The 26,026-nt window shown below is 38.6% G+C and overlaps 1 protein-coding gene and 1 long non-coding RNA gene across 13 annotated transcripts in view; one reads left to right on the top strand and one right to left on the bottom strand.

Annotated features, from left to right (window-relative positions):
- The window catches only part of LOC117089621, a 30,347-nt gene extending 8,122 nt beyond the window's left edge, over positions 1–22,225 (bottom strand). The window contains exons 1-2 of the long non-coding RNA XR_004439679.1: positions 22,101–22,225; positions 19,363–19,532 (exon numbers count right to left, since the gene is read on the bottom strand). This is a non-coding gene — a long non-coding RNA (uncharacterized LOC117089621). The remainder of the gene's footprint in view (positions 1–19,362; positions 19,533–22,100) is intronic.
- CRADD (CASP2 and RIPK1 domain containing adaptor with death domain) overlaps positions 1–26,026 on the top strand; it is a 180,926-nt gene that overhangs the window by 42,118 nt on the left and 112,782 nt on the right. Inside the window, exons 3-4 of one of the 12 annotated variants that reach the window (XM_033221067.1) lie at positions 21,168–21,229; positions 22,806–23,901. The exons of 6 other annotated variants lie outside the window; for them this stretch is intronic. In XM_033221067.1, the coding sequence (XP_033076958.1) occupies positions 21,168–21,229; positions 22,806–22,835 (92 nt within the window). In that variant the 3' untranslated portion in view covers positions 22,836–23,901. Of the gene's footprint in view, positions 1–17,261; positions 17,456–21,167; positions 21,266–22,799; positions 23,902–26,026 lie in introns of those variants that run through there. 5 more of the 12 variants (XM_033221066.1, XM_033221065.1, XM_033221070.1 and 2 more) reach the window with 5 other exon arrangements.

Genomic DNA, 26,026 nt, shown 5'->3' with positions numbered 1-26,026 from the left:
CCAGCACTTTGAGAGGCTGAGGCGGGTGGATCACTTGAGGTCAGGAATTTGCGACCTGCCTGGCCAACATTGTGAAATCCTATCTCTACTAAAAATACAGAAATTACCCAGATGTGGTGGTGCATGCCTGTAGTGCCAGCCACTTGGGAGGCTGAGGTAGGAGAATTGCTTAAACCCCGGGAGGCGGAGGTTGTAGTAAGCCAAGATCATGCCACTGCACTTCAGCCTAGGCAACAGAGCAAGACTCTCTTCAAAAATAATAAATAGATCACAGACCTGAATGTAAAACACAAAACTTTAAAACTCCTGGAAGATAACATAGGAGAAAATCTAGGTTATTAAGGGTATGGTGATGACTTTTTAGATGTAACACCAAAGGCAGAAATCCATGAAAAATAATTGATAAGCTAGACTTCATTAAAATTAAAAAGTGTGCTCTGTGAAAGGCACTGTCAAGAGAATGAGAAGATGAGTTAGACTAGCAAAAATATTTGCAAAGGACACATATGATAAAGGGCTGTTACCAAAAATAGACAAAGAACTCTTAAAATTCAACAAGAAAATGAACAACTTGATTTAAAAAATGAGCCAAAGGCCTGTACAGATATCTCACCAAAGAAGACATACAGATGGCAAGTGAGTATGTGAAAAGATGTTCAATATCATATATCATTAAGGAAACACAAATTAAAACACAATGAGATACCACTATACACCTATTAGATGGTCACAATCCAAAACTCTTACAGCACCAAATGCTGGTAAAGTATGATGCAACAGGAACTCTCACTCATTGCTGGTAGGAGCACAAAATAGTACAGCTACTTTGGAAGACAGCTTGGTAATTCCTCACAAAACTAAACATATTCTTAAAATATGATCCAGCAATCATGTTCCTTGGTATTTACCTAAATGAACTGAAAATGTATGTCCACACAGGAACCTGCACACAGATGTTCATAGCAGCTTTATTCATAATTGCCAAAATTTGCAGCATTCAAGATATCCTTCAGTACATGAATGGATAAATGGTGATATCCAGACAATGGGATATTATTCAGCACTAAAAGGAAATGAGCTATTAAGTCATGAAAAAACATGGGGCAAAGTTCAGTGCATATTACCAAGAAAAGATGCCAATCTTCAAAGGCTACACGCTACATGATTCCAACTGTACAGTAGTCTAGAAAGGCAAAACTATGGCAACAGTAAAACGATCAGTGGTTTCCAGGGGTTGCACGGAAGGAGGGATGAATAGTCAAGAGCACAGAGAATTTTTAAGAGCAGTGAAAATACTCTGTATGATATCATAAATGTGGATACATGTCATTATATATTTGTCCCAACCCATAGAATGTACCATATTAAGAATGAACCCTAAGGTAAACTATGGACTTTGGGTAATAATGATGTGTCAATATAAGTTCATCAGTGATAACAAATGTCACACCTTTCCTGGGAACTGTATACAGTGGGAGGAGCAGTGAGCTGAGATTGTGCCACTGCACTCTAACCTGTGCGACAGAGCAAGACTCCATCTCAAAAAAAAAAAAAAAGATACTTAGATGAGCTAATTTTTGAAGATGGTCTTATAAAGTTTATTCATTTTTTATTAATACACTTTATTTTTTAGAGCAGTTTTAGACTCCTCCGTGTAGCGTAGCGAGCCAGCTAAAGACTTTAACAAAGCCAGTTGGAATTGCAATAATTATAGCAGCAGAGGTAAAATAGGCTCGTGTATCCACGTCTATGCCAACCGTAAATATGTGGTGAGCTCACACAATAAAGCCTAAAAACCCAATTGATACTATAGCTCAGTATCAATTGGGTGATACTGACGATTAGCTCAGACGATTGGGTGATCCACCCACCTCGGGCTCCCAAACTGTTGGGATTACAGGCATGAGCCACTGCGTCTGGCCTGTGATCTATTTTGAGTTAACTTTTATGAAGGGTCTAACATCTGTGCCTGGATTCTTTTTGTTTTTTTGCATGTGGATGTTCAGTTGTTCCAGCACCATTTGTTGAACGGACTGTCTCTGCCCCATTGTATTGGCTTTGCTCCATTGTCAAAGATCATTTAACTTTGTTTATGTGAGTCTAGTTTTGGGTTCTCTGTTCTATTCCATTCATGTATTTGTCTGTTCTTCTGCCAATATCACACTGTCTTGATGACTGTAGCTGTACATTAAGCCTTAAAGTCAGGTAGTGGCAGTCCTTAAACTTTGTCCTTTAACATTGAGTTGGCTGTTCTGGGCCTTTTGCCTCTCTATATAAACTTTAGAATCAGTTTGCCAGTATCCACAAAATAGTGTGCTGGAATTTTGATTGGGATTGCATTGAATCTATAAAGTTGAGAATAGCTGACATTTTGACAGTGTGGAGTCCATGAACATGGGATATCTGTTTATTCAATTCTTCTTTGGTTTCTTTCACCAGTTTTGTAGTTTTCCTCTTACAGATCTTGTACATATTTTGTTAGATTTATACCTAAGCATTTTTATCTTTGGGGGGTGCTAATGTAAATGGTAATATGTTTTTAATTTTTAATTTCACTTGTTCATTGCTGGTATATGAGGAAGTGATTGACTTTTGTATATTAAACTTTTATTCTGAATCTTGTTACAATTGCTTATTAGTTCCAGGAATTTTTTGTTTATCCTTTTGGAATTTTCTGCATAGACAATCTTGTCATCTGTGAAAAAGACAGTTTTGTGTCTTCCTTCTTAATCTACATACCTTTTGTTTATTTTTCTTGTCTTAATGCATCAGTTATGACTTCCAGTTTGATCTTGAAAAGCAGTGGTAGTAAGGGACATCCTTGCTTGGTTCCTGGTCTTAGTGAGAAAGCCTCAATTTTCTCTCTCTCTTTTTTTTTTTTTTTTTTTCCTTTTTTGAGACATGGTCTGGCTCTGTCACTCAGGCTGGAGTGCAGTGGTGTGAACATGGCTCACTGCAGCCTTGACCTCATGGGCTGAAGTAATCCTCCCACTTCAGTCTTCCAAGTAGCTTGAAATACAGATGTGCACCACCATGCCTCGCTAATTTTTGTATTTTTTGTAGAGATGGGGTTTTGCCATGTTGCCCAGGCTGGTCTTGAATTCCTGGACTCTAGCAGTCTTCTTGCCTCAGCCTCCCAAAGTGCTGGGGTTACAGGTGTGGGTCACCATGCCTGGCTGACTTTCTCACTATTAAGTATGATGTTAGCTGTAGGGTTTTAAAAAATATGTTCTTTAACAAGTTGAGGAAATTCCCTTCTATTCCTAGTTTGATGAAAGTTTTTATTATGAATAGGTGGTGAGTTTTGTCAAATGATATGATCATGTGATTTTTCTAATTAAGTCTGTCGATGTGATTGATTAGATTACATTTATTGATTTTTGTATGTTGAACCAGCCTTGCATAATTGGGATAAATCCCACTTGAAAATGGTGTATAATTCTTTTTATACATTTTTAGATTTGATTTGCTTATAGTTTTTTGAGGATTTTTATATTGATGTTCAAGAGAGATATTGGTCCATAGTTTTCTTTTCTTTTAATGTCTGGTGTTGGTATTAGGGTGATGCTGACTTTATAGGATGAGTTAGGAAGTATTTCCACTGCTTCTAGCTTCTGAAAGATATTGCAGAGAATTGTTACAATTTCTTCCTTAAATGTTTGATAGAATTTATCAGTGAACCCACCTGAGCTTGGTGCTTTCTATTTTAAAGGTTATTAAATATTGATTCAATTTTTTAATAGATGTAGGCCAACACAGATTGTTTATTTTTGTGTGTGAGTACTGGCAGATTGTGTTTTACAATGAATTGATCCTTTTCATGTATGTTATCAAATTTGTGGACATAAAGTTGTTTATAAAATTTCTTTATCCTTTTAATGTTCATGTGATCTGTAGTGATGTTCTTTTTTTCATTTCTGATATTAGTAATTTGTATTCTGTCTCCTTTTTTCTTAGACTGTCTAGAAGCTTGCTGATTTCATCTATCTTTTCAAAGGGGAAAAACGTAGGTTATTGATCTAAAGACCTTTCTTCTTTACTAATTTTTGCATCCAAATGCTATGCATTTCCCTTTGCTTTAGCTGCAAGCTACAAATTTTGATGGGTTGTTTCCATTTTTATTTAGTTCAAAATATTTTTTTAAATTATCTTCAGAATTCTTTCACCTGTATGTTATTTAGAAGTGTATTGTTTTATCTCCAAGTACTTTGGAATTTTCCAGCTATGTTTCTGTTATTAATTTCTTATTTAAATCCATTGTGATCTGACAGCAGATTTTATATGGTTTCTATGCTTTTAAAGTTATTATAATGAGTGTGTTTTACAGCCTATAGTGTGGTCTATCATTGTGAATAGTCCATATGAGCTTGAGAAGAATGTATAATCTGCTGTTGTTTGATGGACTAGTCTATAGATGTCATTTACATACAATTGATTGATGTTGAGTTTATGTCCTTCCTGATTTTTTGCCTGCTATATATGCCTATTTCTGAGGGATGCTAAGACTCTAAATGTAATAGTGGATTCACCCCTTTTTTCTTGCAGTTCTGTCAGTTTTACCTCATGTATTTTAATGCTCTGTTGTTAGGCACATACACATTAAGGATTGTTATGTATTCTTGGAATATTGACCCCTTTATCATTTTGTAATGACTCTATCTCTGACAACCATTCTTTCTCTGTAGTCTGCTATGTCTGAAATTACTGTAGCTACTCCCACTTTCTTTTGATTATTGTTAGTGTGGTATAGCTTTCTTCAACCATTTAAATCTATGTATGTATTTATATTTAAAGTGGACTTTCTGTAGACCACATATGGTTGGGTTTTGTTTTTTGATCTACTTTGACAATTTCTGTTTTTTATTTAGTGCGTTTAGACCATTGGCATTTGAGGTGATTGTTAGTTGAGTATATAGTTGGATGAATACCTACCATATTTGTTATTGTGTTCTATTTGTTGCCCTTGTGTTTTGTTTCTATTTTTATCTTCCACACTTTTTTGCCTTTTGTGGTTTAATATTTAGTATTAAATAATTTTACATTATTCCATTTTCTCTTTTGTAACATATCAAGTACATTTCTTTTAAAAAATTATTTGTAGAAATGAAGTCTTAACTGTGTTGCCCAGGCTAGTCTCAAACTCATGGGCTCAAACAATCTTCCCCTCTTGGCCTCCCAAAGTGCTGGGATTAACAGGTGTGAGCCACCATGCTCTTTTTTTTGTTTTTGTTTTTTTAAACTTTTTAAAAGTGGTTTCCCTAGAAGTTTGCTGTATACATTTACAACTCATCCAAGACCAATTTCAAATAACTCTGTACCACTTCATGGGTAGTGTGAGTACTTTATAATAATGAAATATTCCTAATTTCTCCCTCCTGTCTCTTGTGCTGTCATTCATTTTACTTATACATAGGCATATATAACTAAATGTGTATGCACATACACAAACACACACACATGTATACATACACACACACAGTCAGCCCTCCATATATATGGGTCTGCCTTCATGGAGTCAACCAACTGTGGATCAGAATATTTGAAAAAGAATGGATAGCTGCATCTGTACTGCACACGTACAGATGTTTTTCTCTTGTCATTGTTTTCTAAACAATAGAGTATAACAACTATTTGCATAGTATTGGGTATTATAAGTAATCTAGAGATGATTTAAAGTGTATAAGATGATGTATGTAGATTAAAAGCAAATGATGCACCATTTTATATAAGGGACTTGGGCATTCATGGATTTTGGTATCTGCTGGGGTGGGGTCCTGAAGTCAATCCCCCATGGATAATAAGGGACTAGACACATAAGCATACATAACCAAATGCATTGTTGCCATTATTATTTTGAACAAACTTTGATCTGTTAGATCAATTAAGAAAAATAAAAATAAACATTTTTATTTTACCTCCACTTTACTCCTCCTTGATGCTCTTTTTTTTGTTTATGTAGATCTTATTTCTGACCTAATATTATTTTCCTTCTCTCAAAATAACTTTTAACATTTCTTGCAAGGCAGGTCTACTGCCAACAAACTCTGTCAGTTTTTGTTAGTCTGCGAAGGTCATTATTTCGCCATCAATTTTGAAGGATAGTTTCACAAGGTACAAGAATTCTAAGTTGGTGAGTGTTTTCTTTTCCTCTCCACACTAAATAGTTCACTCCACTTTCTTCTTGATTATGTGATTTCTGAGAAGGTGGATATAATTTTTATCTTTGCTTCTCTATAGCCAATTTACTTTTTTTCTCTGGTTTCTTTCAGGAATTTTTCTTTATCTTTTACTTTTTGTAGTTTGAAAATGATAGCATAGGTGTAGTTTTTGTTGGCATTTATCCTGCTTAGTATTTTCTAAGCTTCCTGGATCTGTGGTTTGGTGTCTGGCATTAATTTGGGGGCAATTCTCAGCCTGTATTGTTTTGTATATTTTTTCTGTTTCTTTCTCTCTTTTTCTCCATCTATTATTTCCACTATACATATGTTAAACCTTGTATACTTGTCTCACAGTTCTTGGATATTCTGTTTTTCAGTCTTTGTTCTCTTTGCTCATCAGTTTTGGAGGTTTCTATTGATACATCCTTAAGCTCAGATACTCTCTCCTTAGCTGTGTCCAGTCTAGTAATAAGCCCACCAAAGGCATTCTTCATTTCTGTTACAATGTTTTTGATCCTTAATATATATATTTTTTTTCCTTAGGATTTCTGTCTCTTTGGTTACATTGCCTATCTATCTCTTTGGTTGCATTGCCTATCTATCTCTTTGGTTGCATTGCCTATGTGTCCTTGCATGTTTACTGTCTATTAGAGCCCTTAACAAATTAACCATAGTTGTTTTAAATTCCCTATCTGATAATTCCATCATCCTTGTCACATCTTTTCCTGATGCTTGGTCTGTCTCTTCAAACTGTGTTGTTTTGCCTTTTAGTATGCCTTGTAATTTTTTCTTGATAGTTGGGCATGAATATGGGGTAAAGGGATCACTCTTAAGTAGGCCTTTAGTAATGTAGTGATAGAAGTGTGGGAAGAGAGGAAGTGAAACCATCTTTGCAAAAATTATGACAGTGAGAAAACTCTGACATAGGAAAATCATGGTAGTGAAAGAAATCTAACCTAACTGACTCCATGTTGCTTCTCACCTCCAAGCCATTCCTATTCATTCCTGGGCATAGGCCGAGCAAAATATGGGAAGAATTTACTTTATAGTTTAATTCTGAAACAAAGATGATAACAGCTCCTTCCTGAGCCAAACCCCCTCTTTGCTTAGGGATTAGACCACCTTTGTAAAACTAAAAAAATTAGCCACAAGATTAGAAATTCTGGCTTAGGAGTCATGTAGCCAGAGGCCACAAGATTCCTAAACTTCCCAGTTGCTCCTATAGATAACATCACTATTGTAAAACCTAAGATTGGGCTGGGCGCGATGGCTCATTCCTGTAATCCCAGTACTTTGGGAGGCCGAGGTGGGCGGATGACGAGGTCAGAAGATCGAGACCATCCTGGCCAACATGGTGAAACCCCGTCTCTACTAAAAATACAAAAAAAAATTAGTTGGGCATGGTGGCGGGCACCTGTAGTCCCAGCTACTCAGGAGGCTGAGGCAGGAGAAGGGCGTGAACCCAGGAGACGGAGTTTGCAGTGAACTGAGATTGCGTTGTGCCACTGCACTCCAGCCCAGGTGACGGTGAGACAGCGAGACTCCGTCTCAAAAAAAAAAAAAAAAAGCAAAAACCTTAAGATTGGTGTTTGAGGCATTTTTCTGACCCTGCATTCTGATGAACCAACCAGCTGGTGCCACCCAGACTGGTGAACTGGCTTATCTGGTCTTTTGGCCCCCACCCAGGAACTAACTCAGAACAAGAACATAAACTTCGACTCCCTATGATTTCAACCCAACCAATCAGCATTCCCTATTCCCTACCCTGCTGCCTGCCAAATTATCCTTAAAGAACCATAGCCTCTGGATTTTTGGAAAAGCTGATTTGAGTAATAGTAAGCTCCTGTCCTCTTGTTTAGCTGCCTCTGGGTTTATTAAACTCTTTCTCTATTGCAAAAACCTGCTGTTCTCAGTGCATCGGCTTTGCTGGGCGGTGGGAAAGATGAAACTGTCTGGTGAATACGGAAGTGTTCTCTTGTCCTGTGAGTAGGTCTCAGTCTTTGAGTAAGCCTGTGCCTCTGGACTGTGAACTTCACAGTGTTTCTCAGGTTTTATTTCCTTTTAAGGGGGACAGAGTCACTAGACTCGGTTGGAATTATGTATTTCTGTTCATCGCATGGAAGGCTTGAGTGGGCTAGAGCTGAGAATTTCTTTTCCCTCCAGGCCAGTTAGGCTCTGGTAAAATCCACTGTCAGATGAGGCTCTGGTTAGACAGCTTCTCCTGAGGACAGGCCTTGTTAGGAAGACCCCAGTCCTCTGGCATATTTCAGAACGGTTCCTTTTCCTCCTCCTGCTGTTGGAAAGGGATTTTTCTTGGGGAAGTTTCTGCTCCAGGCCAGGTGCAGTGGCTCACACTTGTAATCCCAGCACTTACCTTGGGAGGCCAAGGTGGGCAGATTGTTTGAGCTCAGGAGTTCGAGGCCAGCCTGGACAACATAGAGAAACCCGGTCTCTCCTAAAAATACAAAAACTATCTGGGTGTTTGGTGCATGCCTGTAGTCCCAGCTACTTGGGAGGCTGAGGCAAGAGGATCCCTTCAACCTAGGAGGTCAAGGCTGCAGAGAGCCCTGATCGTGCCACTGCATTCCAGCCTGGGCCTCAGAGCCAAACCCTGTCTCAAACAAAAACAAAAACAAAAGTTTCTGCTCCAGTATGTTGGGATTCTCTGTATCTCCCTGTCTGTGCTTCAATTTCAGAGGCATCAGTTTACCCTGTGATCTCACTTTTCTTACAAAACTAAGAAGACTTGTTGATTTTTCAGTTTGTTCAGCCTTTTTACTTGTTAGGATGGAGTGGTGACTTTTCAGCTCCTTAAATACAGAACTGGAAACCAGAAGCCTCTTGACCTTTCATTTTTTGCCTTTGGAAAAAGTCAGGTAGTTAATACTTCTCTTTCAGGGTGCGGTTTGTTATGCAAAAACACAATGTAGATAATATGTATTGCCAGTAAACGATAAGGCACATTGGATATAATTGTTATTGTCTTGCATTTTTTAGCATAGTTTTAGATGTTTTATTTTGCTGCAAAGAAATTTTGAGCAGAAGAATGTGACATGTATCTGTAAAGAACAGACATTATTATTATTATTATTATTTTGAGACAGAGCCTCACTCTGTCGCCCAGGATGGAGTGCAGTGTTGCGATCTCCGCTCACTGCAGGCTCTGCCTCCCGGGTTCACGCCTTTCTCCTGCCTCAGCCTCCCAAGTAGCTGGGACTACAGGTGCCTGCCACCCCACCCGGCTAATTTTTTGTATTTTTAGTAGAGATGGGGTTTCATCGTGTTAGCCAGGATGGTCTCCATCTCCTGACCTTGTGATCCGCCCACCTCAGCCTCCCAAAGTGCTGGGATTACAGGCATGAGCTACCACACCTGGCCCAGACTTACTATTTTTTATGTTCATCTCCCTGTTAATTATCTTTCACTCCCAATATTCCCTTTGCTTTTCCTTTTTAACCAGTGGTCCAACATGGGTATCAGTGGAACAATATATGTCTTAAGAATAAAGCAATTTTAAACCACCATGACTACTAGCAGTGTTTAGCTGAGTTCTGTTTCCCAATTGTCACCAACTACTGCATATACTCCCTAGATATGCAGTTGCATGTTCTCACACTGTTCTGTGTTGAAGAAAAGAATGTTTTAAAACATAGAAATTGAACCAAATGCTATTACTATCTTTATTGACTTGAAAGGCCCTCATTCCACCCAATCCTGCCCTACTCCTGTCACCCCAATTCCTTTGTGAACTACTTTGGGAAATGCTATTGGTGGTGGTGGTGTGATGATATTGGTAAGAGCATGAAAATAAGCTGAGAATATATAAGAGATTCAGATTTTGCTGAAGCGGAGAATTTGACTTGTGGAGTATTGTAATGCAAAATTTGGTGCACTGTTAATGGAAAGGATTTGCTATATTAAACAGTAAGGGTTCATTGTAGGTTGAGAAGCTGAGGAGATTTATTTTACCATTTAGTGTGTAGAGAATTTGAATAGGAAAGTAGGTGGGTATAGAGCGCCTGTCTGTACCATTCATTGTTGGGGTTTATATATACCTTTTTCTCTTAGTCCTCAAAACCCCCTGTCTGTAATGTAGGTATTTTCCCCATTTTGCAGATAAGGAAGCTCAGACAGATGAACTTTTCTAAGGTCTCAAAGCTAGTACATTGTGGGGCTGTATTCAAACCCAGGGCTGACTTCAAGACCCGTGATTTTTCTACTGAATTAACCTGAATGCTTGCAAAGTCTGTGGCTCTAATTGTTTCTGTGGCGAATTAATGTTCATGAACGAGTGAAGAGTAAATAGTTTAGTTTTTTGAGATGGAGTTTCATTTTTGTCACCCAGGCTAGAGTGCAATGGTGTGATCTCTACTTACTGCAACTTCTGTCACCCGGGTTCAAGCGATTCTCCTGTCTCAGCTTGCCAAGTAGCTGGGATTACAGGCACCCACCACCATGCCCAGCTAATTTTTGTATTTTGATTAGAGATGGGGTTTCACCATATGGGCCAGGCTGGCCTCGAACTTCTGACCTCCTGGCCTCCCAAAGTGCTGGGATTACAGGCGTAAGCCACAGCACCTGGCCAATCGTTTAGTTTTTAAATGACTCCCTCAACTTTGTTAGGTCTGTTTATTTGAGAGCATGTATTTATTTGGGGCTATAAATGTATTTTTATATTTACCTATTTTATCTATCTCAGGTCTTGCTTTTTACATTAGAGAAGGAAGCTTTACTAGTACTCTAGTTGGAGGGGTGCATCTCTTTATCAGGAAAGAATCTTATTCAGATACATACATACATACATTGTATTTATTTATAAATACAATAATAACACTGAAGTATCAATAACCACAATTTATTACTTTTTTCTTCGTTTTTTTTTTTCCCCGCTGTGTAGCTTACCAGGTAGAATTCTGGTTTTGGTAGCAGGAAAGTGGCAACTTTTTGAATTGTGGCGTTTGAGATTAGACTGATACACAAAATGGTGTACTACAGCAATCTAGTTAACAGAAGGGAATAGCACTGTTGTCAAAGACATAGGAAGGTCTCTTGTAACTGAAAGAACCCTCTTTGGCATTTGGCTGTCTCAGTTTCATGATAACATGACGAAGCAGGAACCTTGAAATTGCTCCTGTTTATATTCCATTCCTGGATAATTACCATCTATACTCAGGTTTCGAAAGGTCCTTTTATTTTGTGATTGCATCTTTCAGCAACAACTCTTATTATCCTGTTATGCAATTTGCCTTATTTATGATGCTCAGGTGGGAAGACGTTCAGCCTCCACAATTGAAAACATCGCCCTGATTGAGCATTTTGTGGTGCTTTTGCTTGTTTTGCTGTTGAGCAAACTGAGTTCAAGACAGGTGAATTTTTTCCAGATGTGCATTTGAATAATTGGACAGATCCCTGTGGTCTCTTCAGTAATAACACAAGTGACTGCTTATTCTCGCCTTCTTCCTCCATGCCTGGCTTCCTGTGATCACTCTGCAAAGGGCTCTGTAGTTGCAGGATGACTCCACAGTTAATATTGAGCTCATGAGGAGTAAATAGTTCATCCAAGCTGGGAATCTCTGAGAGCTTCATTAGGTCTGCTTATTTGGGACAGAACCTGTCACTATCCAGGAGTCACACAGCAGATCAGTTTTCATTTTAGGCATGAAATAGAACCATTTTCTCCCAGAACATGATGTTCCTGTGTAGTAATAAGTGATAGCACTTTATGGGCGTTGAGGAGTCTAGAGCCAGGCCAGTTAGCAACTGAAGCTGTAATGACTCAACTGGACACTGACCTCCTTTTCCTGAAGTTATATGAGCAGAGACAGGTAAGGGAAATGTGGCTCGGTGACCCACAGTGCTCAGCGCCCAGTTCAGTGACAGGTAACCAGGAGAGCTGAGCCATGGAGAGGCCAGCAAGCCAAAGGAATTTGCTGCCATGCTCTGACATGGAAGGCAGGGTGCACTCAGCTCTGTATTGATGACATTCTTAAGTCTGCAAGGACTTAATGCAGTTTCTGGATGTGTCTCCTCATCACCACACCTGTTCAAGGGGGAAGTAGGACCCACCCCAAGAGTCGGCTCTATAGAAGTTTTTCCTGACAATACTCTCTACTTCTGGAGGTAGACTGTGTTTTTCTCCTGTCCTCTCCTCTAATACAGAACTTGCGTGTTACTATATGCTACTTGTTTATCTGTCCTCTGGACTGTGAACCCTTGAGGACAGGGATATTGTCTTATCACTCTTTGAATTCTCAGTGCCGGGTACATATTACGTGTTCAACACATGTTTGTTAAATAAATGAAGCAGTGATGTTTGGCTCCTTTCTTCCACAAGGCACTCCACCCTTCCAAGGAAAATATTATAGCAGCTGTCTATAACTGGTAATCAGAACTAATGAAATATGGTAGCACAGCCATGAGTAGAGTTGAAATGATCAGAGTGATTATAAAATACTTAGGAATAAACTTAACAGAAATTGGGCAAGACCTTTATGAAGAACACTTCCAAACTTAACTAAGGCACATAAAAGAACACTTGAATAAACAGAGAAACATGTTCATTGGTGAGAAGAGTCAACGTAGTAAATATGTCAATATCACTTTTTGTCCACATTAACCTAAAATTTAATAGAATTCCAGCATAAGCTGTAACATTATTTTTATTCTATGGAATTTGATAAAATACAGTAAAGTTCAGAAAAACATTGCTTGAGACTAGTGAAGAATGAAAAAGAGGGGGAAATTTTATCTCATCAAGTATTAAAACATAAAATATAGTAAATATAAACAAAATGGTAGACAAACTAAGAAATTGGAAGCCAGTATAATCTGGATACCAAAACTTGACCAAGCGCTGTAAGAAAAAATTGTAGCCTGAAGCATGGATGCAAAAATCATTAACAATATATTAACAAATGGAATCCAGCAAAACAGAAAAAGGATAATATATCATTACCAAATGGGGTTTATCCTGGAAGTGCAAGATTGGTTTAGCATTTGAAAATCAATGTAATTTATTGCATTAATGGAAAAAAAGAAAATAAGAGCATAGCTACAACAGGAATTCTAGAAGCAGGCTTGAGCATACATGGAAACCTAGTACAGGTTCACAATCCTTTATCTGAAATGTTTGGGGCCAGTTATATTTCAAAATTTAGGGTTTTTAGCAGTGTCTCTTAATCAAATTCATGTAAATTTCCACAGCAGAACAGATTAATACGGACACTAAATGGGATGATAAAAACCAGAAATAGCCTCATATTAGCTCAGGTAAATTTTTACCACCAAATGAATTTAAGCACCAAACTGCAAAAAACAAAAGACTCTGTTTTCAGAGCTTTATGAGTTCAGAATTTCAGGTTAGGAATTATCAACTTTTTAATGTCAGGGTGGCACATCAAGTCAATGATGAGAAGACTTATAAAAGGTGTTGGGATTACATACTAGTCATTTAGAGGGAAAAAAAAGGATAAAATTAAACACTAATGTCAATGTGGAGAAAATGTTGGCTACATATATAGTGGCCAAAGAGTTATTGCCCATAGTTTATAGAGAGCTCTTACAGATTAATAAATAAGAGATGCATTCTCTATGACAAAATCAGACCAAAGATAGGAAAAAATAATTTGCAAGAGAAGAAATACAAATGGCCGCCAAATTATTTACTACTACTATATCACTATCACTACTACTAGCAGCTACCATTTACTGTTTATCGTTTGCCAAATACTAGGCTAATATCATATCTTGCTTAAGAAAACACTATGAGACAGGTGCAATTATTTACGTTGTTCTATGAGGACAGTCCAATTTAGGGAGCTAAAGCAGCTTATCCTAGATCATAACATTTAGCAGAACTGTTGCAGCCCAGGGCTGTCTGCCTCTGAAACTCTTGCTCTTCAGTATAACACTGATCTACTGCTCCTATATATCAGTATTTGTACAAAAAGAAAATTCATTGAAAGCAACCAGAAGTTACCGTTTGTTTTGCCTATCAGATTGGCAACAGTTGAAAAGGAATATTCATAGCCAGGGAAGATCAGAGTGTGAAGCCTGCACTCTCATATATTGCTGGTGGTAGTGTCAACTGCCATGAGTTTTCTGGAAGGCACTTTGGCAAAATGTATTGAAAGCTACATCCTTTGATACAGTCTTTCTACTTCTAAGAATTTGTCTGAAAGGACTAGTTTGATAAGTGCTTATATGTAAATGGTGTTCGTTTCAGTGTTATTTATGAAAGCAAAGAGAAAGAAACTTGTCCATCAGTGAAAGATCGGTAGAGAATTGAAGTTGTAGAGCTATATTTATTATTTAAACACTGACCCTCATTTACTTTTTTTTTTTTCCTAAATGGAGCTTCGCCCTGTCACTCTGGCTGGAGTGCAGTGGCACAATCTCGACTCACTGCAACCTCTGCCTCCCGGGTTCAAGCGATTCTCCCACCTCAGCTTCCCAAGTAGCTTGAATTACACCCAGCTAATTTTTATGTTTTTAGTAGAGACGGGGTTTCACCATGTTGACCAGGCTGGTCTCGAGCTCCTGACCTCTCAACTGATCCACCTGCCTTGGCCTCCCAAAGTGCTGGTATTATAGGTGTGAGCCACTGCACCCGGCTGACTCTCATTTACTATTGGATGGAAAAATAAAACAAAATAAAACAAAGCATGTTGCAAAACAGTTTTGTGGTGCAACTGTATATTTGAAAAACTCCAAGTCATATACACATATGCCAAGAAAAAAGTCTGGGGAGGCTGTGAAACACAGTATTGACAGTGGTATAATTATTAGTGTTTTATTTTTTTCTTCATATTTTCCTGCAGTATTTATTGGTTTATTTTTGCTGTATACATAGACTCCAGTTGAAAAAGGTATTTAAAAATACATACTATAATTTTCTCAGACTGATAGAACATCTCAACTTGAAGATTAAGCACAGAATTTGGGGATGTTCATCCAGGTCTGTATATTTGCTTTTGTTAGGGAGTATGTAGGTACTTTCTGTACTTATATTTTACTTTTTGAAAGTTGACACAGGCATACGTCCACACATACATTATTTCCCACATGTTACTCCAAGAATTTCTAGACTTCTATTTCACTGACTGTGTTTAAAGTAATACTTTGCCAGCGACTTGGTTTATACATCCAATCAGTGTGAAAGTTATGTGAGTATACTTCTCCATAGATACAAGGAAGTCCTCTTTGCCCAATCAGTAGATCAAGAAGGCGAACACCTTCTTAATTACAAATGAAGTTTTAAAAATTTGGCTTAACAAATATAGCTATAAGATTGCTTAACAAATATAGCTATATAGCTTAACAAATATACCTAAGGAGACCTACCTGAGGATTCTTCTGGTTTAGAAAAGAATTATTTCTGATAGGGAGACAATCATGTTGGGCATATCTTAAAATGCTTGATATAACCTTCAAAATTTATTATGAAACAGTGAAATCTGGCCGGGCACAGTGGCTCACGCCTGTAATCCCAGCACTTTGGGAGGCCGAGGCGGACAGATCACCTGAGGTCGGGAGTTCGAGACCAGACTGACCAACATGGAGAAATCCCATCTCTACTAAAAATATAAAACTAGCCGGGCGTGGTGATGGGTGCCTGTAATCCCAGCTACTCAGGAGGCTGAGTCAGGAGAGTCACTTGAACCCAGGAAGCGGAGGTTGTGGTGAGCCGAGATTGCGCCATTGCACTCCAGCCTGGGCGACAAGAGTGAAATTCCATCTCAAAAAAAAAAAGCAAAAAACAAGAAAGACAAAACAAAACAAAAACCAGTGAAATCTAGTATTTTATATGACATGAGCAATTTGCACAGTGACTTTGAACATTATCCTGACCATCAAAGAACATTATTTAATAAGAATTGTGGACTAAGTAACTTTAATGTGCATTTTCATAGCACCTCTAAAGATTTGGATGCAGAGTTATGAGTTCCATTTGATTGAACTGGTAGTTTTAGAAACAGATTTTCAAATTACTTACCAAATATAAAAGGAAAACACTTGTATTGAAAACACTGGTTGCAGATCGCTCTAAAGGCCATTTGGGACAACAGAACAAGGCGACATCTCAGAGAAAATGGTTAGTAATGGGCTCTTAGAGATGGTGTCTTAATGCAGTAGTTATTTTGAATTATCTTTAAAATGGTTTGTTGACCCTGTTCTTCTGTTTTGACATTCTCCTTTGAAGGCATGCAAGTTATACTGATGGTATTTGAATAGTGGAACTCTTGTGTAGCAGTTTAAGAGGGTGCATTTTAGAGTCAGACAGACCTGGGTTAAAATCCAGGCTCTACCACTTAGTCATTTTTTGAGCTTTGGCAAGTCACTCTAGTCTCTCTAAGCTTTAGTTTCTTCACTTCAAAAGTACAGACCTGACAGAGTTGTTGAGAGGATTAAATGAAATAATTTTTGTCAAGAGCATAACAGTGCCTGGCACGTATTGAATGTTCAGTAAGTGGTTGCTCTTTTTATCATAAGTAGTCTGATTTCTTTTCGAAGATTTTTGTAATAATATGTAATGTAATGAAAAGAATGCACACTGTGTTGTCTAATAGACCCAGATTTGAACACTGGTTCTGCCCTTAACAACCTCGTAACCTTGGGCAGATCATTCTGCTCTGCGCCTCAATTTTCTTCCCCAAGAAATGGAGTCATAATGCTGACCTTGTTAGAGGTTGTAAGGATTTGAAGTGATATAGGCTAAGTGTCAAACTCTATGCCTGGAGGAAAGTCAGTATTCAACAAATGGTTACTATCATTATTGTTATAAAGCTAATAAATATCAAAGAACATCTTAAGGTTTTTAATATTTTTCCTTTTCTCTTTTTTATCTTTAGTTGTAATTCTTTAAGGAATTGCATACACATAGCTAAGACTGTGCAATGTAAGAAAAGTGTTAATAAGTTATATAAAAATGTATTATAATACTACATTTGGTAAACAAAGAATAAGAATCTGTAGGTAGGGATTATATGAGTGGAGAAGGATGTGTACTTAGGGCTTGGCTTTGGGGTGTCAGAGATTAGCGTATGAGGAAGAAGAAGCAGGAAAAGGCAGTGTTTCATTTCTCACAATCACCCCTCTCACCAGCAACATTGAAGAGGTGATGTCATGGGCCTCTGACGCTATGCTTGCCCCCATCACCCAGCCATCTGAAATAGCTGCTGGAGGTGCCCAGCGTACCAGCACTGAAGGAAGGCCTGGCTGCTTGGCAAGCATTGGTGACGCTGTGACATCGAGTTCCTGGGAGGCTGCCTGCTCAGGTGGACTGCTACATGCTGTATGTCTTGCTTCATATTTGCACAGTATGGTGCTTGATGTGATTTATTCATCCATTCATCTATCCTTTTTTTTTTTCTTTTTTTTTCTTTTTGAGACAGGGTCTCACTCTGTTACCCAGGCTAGACTGCAGTGGTGGTTAAGGCCTCCTGGAGTCTCAACCTCCCAGGCTCAATCGATCCTACACTGCAGCCTCCTGAGGAGCTGTGACTATAGGCATGCACTACCACACCCTGCTAATTTTTTATATTTTTTGTAGAGACAGGGTTTCGCCATGTTGCCTAGGCTGGTCTCAAACTCCTGGGCTCAGGCCGTCTGTCCACCTCAGCCTCTCAATGTGCTCCGAGTACAGCCATGAGCCACCTGCCTGGCACATATTAAATGTGGCACATATTAAAATGCTTTTTTCCCTTCCTCCCTCCTTCCTTTCCTTTCTTTTTTCCCTTCATCTCTTCTTCCCTCACTTTCTTATATCCAGCCATCCATCTGTTCATCAGTCCATCCATCCCATCCATCCATCCATCCACCCATCTATCCATCCATCCATCCATCCATCCATCTTCTAGGTCCTAGATATAGTAGTGAACAAAACAGTCAAAGTCCCTTCCCTCAAGGAGCTTACATTTTAGAGATTCAAAGCATTTTCAAGTGTGTTATTTCATTTGCTTTTTAAAACAAGTATGTGAATTTTGAATTTTTTAGTATTTTCATTTGCTAGATGAGGAAACAAAAATATTTTGAGATTAAATAACCTACCCAGGATAACAGTGCAATGAATAAAATCCATTATTTTTTATTTAGAACTCTTTTATATATACCACTTTTTGTATCCTAAACAAGTTTTTCATCAATGAAACATATTTTTACACTGTGTTTTTCTTAATACTTTAATCACAGGTAGCCAAGGGAATTTTAAAGAACATTAAATGCACTCAACTGAGCTGCTTTAACCTTTCAATATGTTCCCACTGCTCCTAGAATGAGATCTGAAACCCACTGCATCATTGGGCCAGTGCCTCCTTCATAGCTCTGTGTCTGGGCCCTGTCCCTCGTATTGCCTGTCTTCTGCAAACGCTAGCCTTCTTTCCTGACCTCAGAGGCATTGTGTTCCTTCCAGCTTCAGCCCTTTGCATGCACTGTTCCCTCAGCTTGGAATCCTCTCTGTTTCCCTTTTTGTCCCTCTTCCCCCTATCTTCACCAAGCCACTCAACTCACAGATCTCAGCTTTCATGCCACTTCCTAGGGGAGGCCTTTCTCGTCCCCCTGCCAAGATCAGGTCCCTGTACCATATGTGCTTTCTCATGGCACGCTGTGGTTTTCCTTCATGACTCACCTATCACAATCCAGGATTTTGTTGACTGCCTGCCTCCCCTTCCTGTGAAGGTTAGAGGGTAAGCTCCATGGGGGCAGAACGCTAGTTATGTCATTTTCACCACTGATTCCTTGGCTAGCACTGGGCCTCCTGTAGCCCCTCCAAAATATGCAAATAAATGAATGAACAAACACTGTGGCAGCATGGAAACCCAGAGCGGCACAAGCGAGTTCAAATGCTTATGGTTTATTCCATCTCACTTCCCTCTAGGATGTGATTTTAGCAATGTAGGCAGCTTACAAAATGGCGCAGGTTTCTTGTGTTTTACTAATGTGTAAATAAGAGAAAGTAACTATTAAGATACGGAAAGTTGGTAAAGTGGCAGCAAAAAGTGACAAGGGGTGGTGACCCAAATACAGAGCCTAGGGAAAATAGAATAAACCAAGTTATTTGTTTTTATGTCTCTTTTCCATTAGACTGTGAGCAAGTTGAAGTCAAGTCCCAGAACTTATTTATGTTTATATCCTCAAAGAGACTATAGTGCCTGGTTCATAATAGCTGTGGAATAAATGTTGAATGAATGAATGATACACCTTTTACCTTTGAAGCTGACTTTCTCGTGTTCTTCATGCTGATACTAGAAATAGGAACAGTCAGTCAGGTACAGTGGCTCATGCCTGTACTCTCAGCACTTTGGGAGACCAATGTGAGAAGACTGCTTGAATCCAAGAGTTTGAGACCAGCCTAGGTGACAAAGTGAGACCCCATCTCTACGAAAAGAAAACCAAAAGAAATTGGGACAGTATTATTTATAGAAAAAATACTAGATCTAGAACCAGAGAGACCTAGGTTAAAACTGATTTAAAATGAGAATAATTATTCCTATCAAGTGGAGTTGTTGGGAGGGTGATATAGATGGTGTATATAAAGTGCATAGCAAGCCAGTTGTGGTGGCTCACGACTGTATTTTCATCTAGTAGGGGGCTGAGGTGGAAGGATCCCTTGAACCCTGGAGGCTGAGGTTGCAGTGAGCCGAGATCACGCCACTGCACTCCAGCCTGGGCGACAGAGGGAGACTCTGTCTCCGAAAGAAGTGCATAGCAATCACCGGGCACATCCAACAGCTCCTCAAAACATTTAAGCTCCCCTTTTTTGCCTCTTTCCCTTTGCTATAATTTTAGAAAGACTTTTGGGGAGCATGACACATAAATCATTAAAAAAGAGCCTCAAAGCAGAATCGTGGCAATTGAGCTAGACTTGTATTTATGAAAGCAAGCATGGGCCGGGCGCGGTGGCTCAAGCCTGTAATCCCAGCACTTTGGGAGGCCGAGATGGGCGGATCACGAGGTCAGGAGATCGAGACCATCCTGGCTAACACGGTGAAACCCCGTCTCTACTAAAAATACAAAAATGAGCCGGGCGAGGTGGCGGGCGCCTGTAGTCCCAGCTACTCAGGAGGCTGAGGCAGAAGAATGGCGTAAACCCGGGAGGCGGAGCTTGCAGTGAGCTGAGATCTGGCCACTGCACTCCAGTCCGGGCGACAGAGCGAGACTCCGCCTCAAAAAAAAAAAAAAAAAAGAAAGCAAGCATGATGCTGGGATGCTTAAATAACAGTATAGTACATTGCAAAGGAACTGGGGAGTAATGTACCTATTATTCTTGTCCATGGTCAGTCTATTACTAGAAACAGTGATCACATTGATTTCTTTTTTTCTTTTTCTTTCTTTCCTTTTTTTTTTTTTTTTGAGACTGTCTTGCTTGGTCACCCAGGCTGGAGTGCAGTGGCTCAATCTAGGCTCATTGCAAGCTCCGCCTCCTGGGTTCATGCCATTCTCCTGCCTCAGCCTCCCCAGTAGCTGGGACTACAGGGGCCTACCACCACACCCAGCTAATTTTTTATATTTTTAGTAGAGACAAGGTTTCACTGTGTTAGCCAGGATGGTCTTGATCTCCTGACCTTGTGATTCACCTGCCTCGGCCTCCCAAAGTGCTGGGATTACAGGCGTGAGCCACCACGCCCAGCCGACCACATTGATTTCTAAAGTCCTTATGTTCAAAACTTGCTGTGCTGACCACCATCATTTATGTTTTTCCCATCTCTACTTAAAAACTTCAGCTAGTCCCAACTTTTCCTCTAGTTATTTCTTTTATTAGATTTATTCTGTTCTCCACAATAAAATCTACTATTGCCATCCATGCCAATTCAAGTAGTTATAATGGGTGGATATAGGGTGTGTTAAATGTTGGTAAATCCACTGAGTTCCTTGAGCTCCACATTGATGTCTTTTAGGATGTGACTAGGGGTAGGCTAAATATTTTCTAGTTTCTCAGCTGCTACCCATGGTCTAATTATGATATAGAGGCCAGAGAAGTGTCACCAGTTTTTATTTCTCCTCTGAATGTAGAGCAAGAGCAAATGATTTCAGATGACAGCATGAGAAACTTAGGATCAACCACCAGCATCTATGTGAGTCTTGTACTAGGCTCATTCCAGTTAAAAACTGTAAGTCATTTAATAGCCACATAAGTTTAGTTCTCTTTTATAGCACTTATTATGTGCTATAAAATATGCAAGGCATTGGAGATACAAATACAATTAGTTCCTCAAGGAACTTTGAGTTGAGTAGGTGACACAGACATATGAGCAAACATGGTACTGTCTGGTGAGACCACATAGAGACATGTGCAAGGGGCAGAGGAGGCAGTGATGACTACTGGTCTGGGATAGTTGAGGGAAGGTGGCATAGGCTGCCTATTGAAGAATATTTTAGAGTTTGCTCTATGAACAAGGTTGCAGAGGGAATAGTGAAAAACAGGGAGATGTGGACTCACGTATTTTGTGCTGGGATGTCCAAGTACTTAGATATTACTATATTGCAAGTATGAAGAAGGCTTTTTTGAGATCTGACAATGCCAAGGTAGGTTATGGACTCTCTTTGGAGTCCCCAAAATCAAAATAAAGCATTCACATCTGCTGAAGATAGCTTGAATGGTATTTTTGCTAAAGGCAGAGTCATATACTGTATGTGCCAGATAAAAGTCAATGTCTATTATATAAACATTGAGATTACATTAATTAATTTGAAAGAAAGGATTCAAACTTTGTACTAATCTGCATCTAGGGAACTAATCTGGTATGTGTTATTTTCAAATCGCACAAATAAAGCAGTCTGTTGTATGGAACTCTGCTCCCTCTTAGTCAAACAAATGCCACCAGGAAAAGCAGTGCAAATTCAGTGTCACCTTTTCTCCACGGGATGGGGTGGTTTCTTTTGGAACAGAGAGAGTTTCCAGAGAATCAGTATAGTACTCAGAAGAAAAATGGAGGGTGGCCTTACCTTTTCCACTCCGGGCTGCCTGAGGGTGAAATGGAACCTCGGATGTTGTACACCTTTAAATTGTCCATGTTGCCTGTTTCATAGCCTTCCTGGGCCAGGGAGCTGGGTAGTCAGTTTATAGTTCTGAGAACCAGAGCAGGACTGCTGCGCTTGCAATTGCATGCTTTTTATGGAACAGGCAATGTTGTTTAGGGAATTTGGGCAGCTGGAACCTGCCACATTAGCAATTTGGACTGAGGAAGAATTTCAGGGTGATAAAATAAAGCTCATTATATAAGTTCATTTGGGTATTTAGGAGGCTGAGAAGGGAGAGGATGAGAGTATTCCGAAGGCAAGCAGGAGAGTTTCATAAACAGTTCCCTTTCTATTCATTTTTACTGGAAGTGTTGAATTGAGCTAGGAGGATCACATGGCCCATTTTGCAAAGGGCAGTCATGTTCTGCTGTTTCTTAGCTGTTTTGTCAGTTGGAACAAAACAACAGCGCTGCTCATTTTTTGCAGGGTTAGAGGAAAAAGGAAGGGCTGGCTGAAGAATGGGGTGGGGAGCTGGAGAAGAGAAGGGCCAAAAGTGTCAGACTGTGGGGACGAGGACCTGAAGGAGGCCCATGAGACCTCAGGCATGGGCCCTGGAACTCGGCCTTTTTGAAGCCTGTTGACAATCTCACCCTGATTTAACCTTTTGTGGAATTCTTCCATGAGGTGCAGTTGCCAACGTCAGGCTTCCTAGAGAATTGAGCCTGCCCGCTCAGTTATGAAGTCTACCCGGAAGAGCTGGCAGAGTGGGCCCCTTCATTGTGACTGCAGCAACACTGACTGAAGCAAAGCCCTGTCTTGGAAGAAACAAACTCATTCCTCACACCTGCTTCACCCCCTCCCCCTCCCACACCCTGCGCAACACGCCAGCCCTCAATAAAAACCAAAACTGATGTCATTGTAACCTTTGGTTATTCTTTTTTGTGCATAAAGTGTCAACCTCCTGTTTCATTCTCATAAATAATGGAAATCTTAACTTCATTTCAGAAAATCACAAAACATAACAGGGACCCGATTCAAACAGAATAAAAATAATTAGTAAGTCACAAACTCTGGCTGGAAAGAAAAAGAGAAAAGAGAGAGGGAAGGAGAAAGAAAGAAGGAAAGAGAGAGAAACGAGGAAAGGAAGGAAGGAAGAAAGTGAAAGAAGAAAGTCTTCTTGTTGGTGTTAAAATGTGTCTTTAAGGGGAAGCTTATTTAGGTTACTGGTGGTTTCTTTCTTCATCATTTTAATTTCCATTAAAAAAGTGTGACTTTGAAAGGATACAGGGAGTTCAGGAATAGAGAGTTTTGTTTATTTTTATGTATTTATTTTTCCCCTTCTCCCAGCAAAATACACAGGTATCTGACTATGTAGAGACACGAGCCCACCTATCCCTACTGACCTTGGCAGTGGTCAGGGGATAGGAGGAAGTGTAGTGCCATGGGATGGGCACCAGCCCGGATGAACTCAACTTTCTTTCCATCTCTCTCCTGCATCCAAATGTTGAGGAGACTTGGAGTAGTAGTGTAGCCTCTTCTCCTTTTAAAAATGTGCACCCTGCTTATTTCCAATACAGATATGACGTTGGTACCTACTAATCTTAGCAGGATATATATATATCGAGAGTATATAACATATTATTTAAAAACCAATGTATTATTGAGGTTTTATTAAATTATCCTATTTTCAAGCTATGCTGATGGGCTAAATTTGCCTAAACTCCTGAGATTTAGATTCTCCCTTATTGGCATTAGAGGATTTCCTAAAAAAAAAAAAAAAAAAAAAGCTATTAAGATTAAATATCATAAAAATTTTTCTAGGAAAATATAATCAAAGGCATCAAGGCTGTCTCCTACAGTTAGTGGCTTTGATTTTCTTGGTTCTCAGAGCTATGACAATGTCACTGGATTTCAAGAATTCAAAAAGGCAAAAAGAAAACTCATAATTTTGAAATGGGGCAAGGGAAAGATCTTGGATGTAGTCTTCTGTTTTAAAAATAGTCATTCTCATCTTAAAATAGGAAAAAAATCATTTTTCATTTATCAAAGGAAAGAACCCAGTCTGTACTTTTAAATTAATACAAAGACCAATATTTTATAGGGAGAACATTAATAATCATTGTGGAGCCCATTAATCACAATTCTGCTTTTGATTTATTGTAAATATGCCTTCCATTTTCTTCCTCATTACCAATCACCTTCTTTAATTATAAGAGGGCTTTCATTAAAACTTTTGAATCATTTATTTTGGAGCACCTAACATTAGAAGACATTTATTGATTTTTATAGCATAAAATACAAATGTTTTTATTTTAGAAAACATAATAAACTAAAACTTTACTGGAGGAGTTTGGCTAAAGATTCAAAAATACATAGAAGTAAAAATATATTTAAAACTGCACAGTTTTTACAACAGCATGTATGGCATTTGGATTCAGAATTTTAACTAGTAGTAACCTCATCTGTTTAGTAATGAATTTTAAAATAGGAAAAAATCTGCCAAAACAGACCAGTTGTTTACTAGCTATTTAACTTTGATGAGCTGAAATTAGATAGTGAGGCAGAATAATTAGAACAACTTTTTTTCTCAACATCTAAATATTTCTCTTTTTCATTAACATTTCAGTTAAGTTTGAAGAAATTCCAAAAATGAGATTCTCATTAACTAAAAGGAATTTTAAGGATTATAAGCCATCCACATTTTTCTATGACCTTAAGACTTTTTTTCGAAAAACAGTTTTGGAGGAGGATTGTCAGATTTGTTAATCTTCCTTAATGTGGTTTACTTAGGTTTTGTTTTTTAATTTAAAAAAATTTAAGCTATCTTAGTGATTTTTGTCATCATTTTTATTTGTTGCCATGATTAATATATGGAAATCAGATATATGGAAATCAGATAAATTGGATTATGTTTCTGTGAAAGCCATATTCTTAACATCAATGCCTATTTAAAAAATATAGGAGTCACACTTGATCATTCAGAATCATTTTGAAGTGCTCTGGTAATTTTTTAAAAAGCCAGCATTGACTAGTATTATGTGGATAGTTATATTTATTACAGCAATCTAGTTATTGTTTGTGTAACTATAGTTTTTTCCTAATAGAAATAAAATGTCTATTTGCAGTGTAAAAAGAAGTATGTATATTTGATAATTTTGTTGTAGAAAATACTTAATACCTGTTAAAAGCTGTTTGACTTTCAGTTTTAAAACAGCTGTGTAGTTGGTGAGTCCTGCAGATTCCGGCTTTCTCTGTGGCCTTTGAGCCAAGTAATTTTTTGCAACATTTTCCTTTGCTTTCTTATAAACACTCAAAAATTGTACTTGCTTTTCCTGAAGGCCAACTATTAAGTTAGAAAGCACCAAAGGTGTTATGAAATTGCCTTTTATTTTTTCGTACATCAGGAAGGAATGATAGATTTTGTGTATCTCTTGTGAGTCGTTAGAACAGAAATATTTAGGGCTGCTAACTCCCGTAGCTGTATACTCAACCTTATTACAGATGCAGTGATTTTGTCTGACTGCATTGCTTTAAGATGAGTTTTACTGCTTTCATGCTAAGGCAAGGATATTTAATTTTATTTTTGTTTAGAGTATCTTGTTGTAATATACTTATCCCCCATCTGGTGCTCTTAAATTTGGGATAAGTATAGAATCCTTTTAGGACTGTAGGTTATTGTCCAGTTTACTAGAAAGCTTGACACATATAAATTAGCGACTAAGGATTATAGACTCCTTTCATAAAGGTTATCATGGAAAAAAAAAGTGTCAAAGAAGACGCTACTCCAGTAAAAGCGATTTCCTCTGTAAAATCCTGATACCTCATAGGAAGCTCTGGGTCTTGTTCTCAGCTACCAAAATTCTTTAAATATGAAAGTTAACATGACATGAAAGTGGAATACACTCTGTGCT

The sequence above is a fragment of the Trachypithecus francoisi genome, unplaced genomic scaffold (assembly GCF_009764315.1).
Source record: "Trachypithecus francoisi isolate TF-2019V2 unplaced genomic scaffold, Tfra_2.0 Lachesis_group11, whole genome shotgun sequence".
Classification (NCBI taxonomy): Eukaryota; Metazoa; Chordata; class Mammalia; order Primates; family Cercopithecidae; genus Trachypithecus; species Trachypithecus francoisi.
Note: the sequence above shows the minus strand (reverse complement) of the source record. Positions and strands in the feature narration are given on the sequence as shown.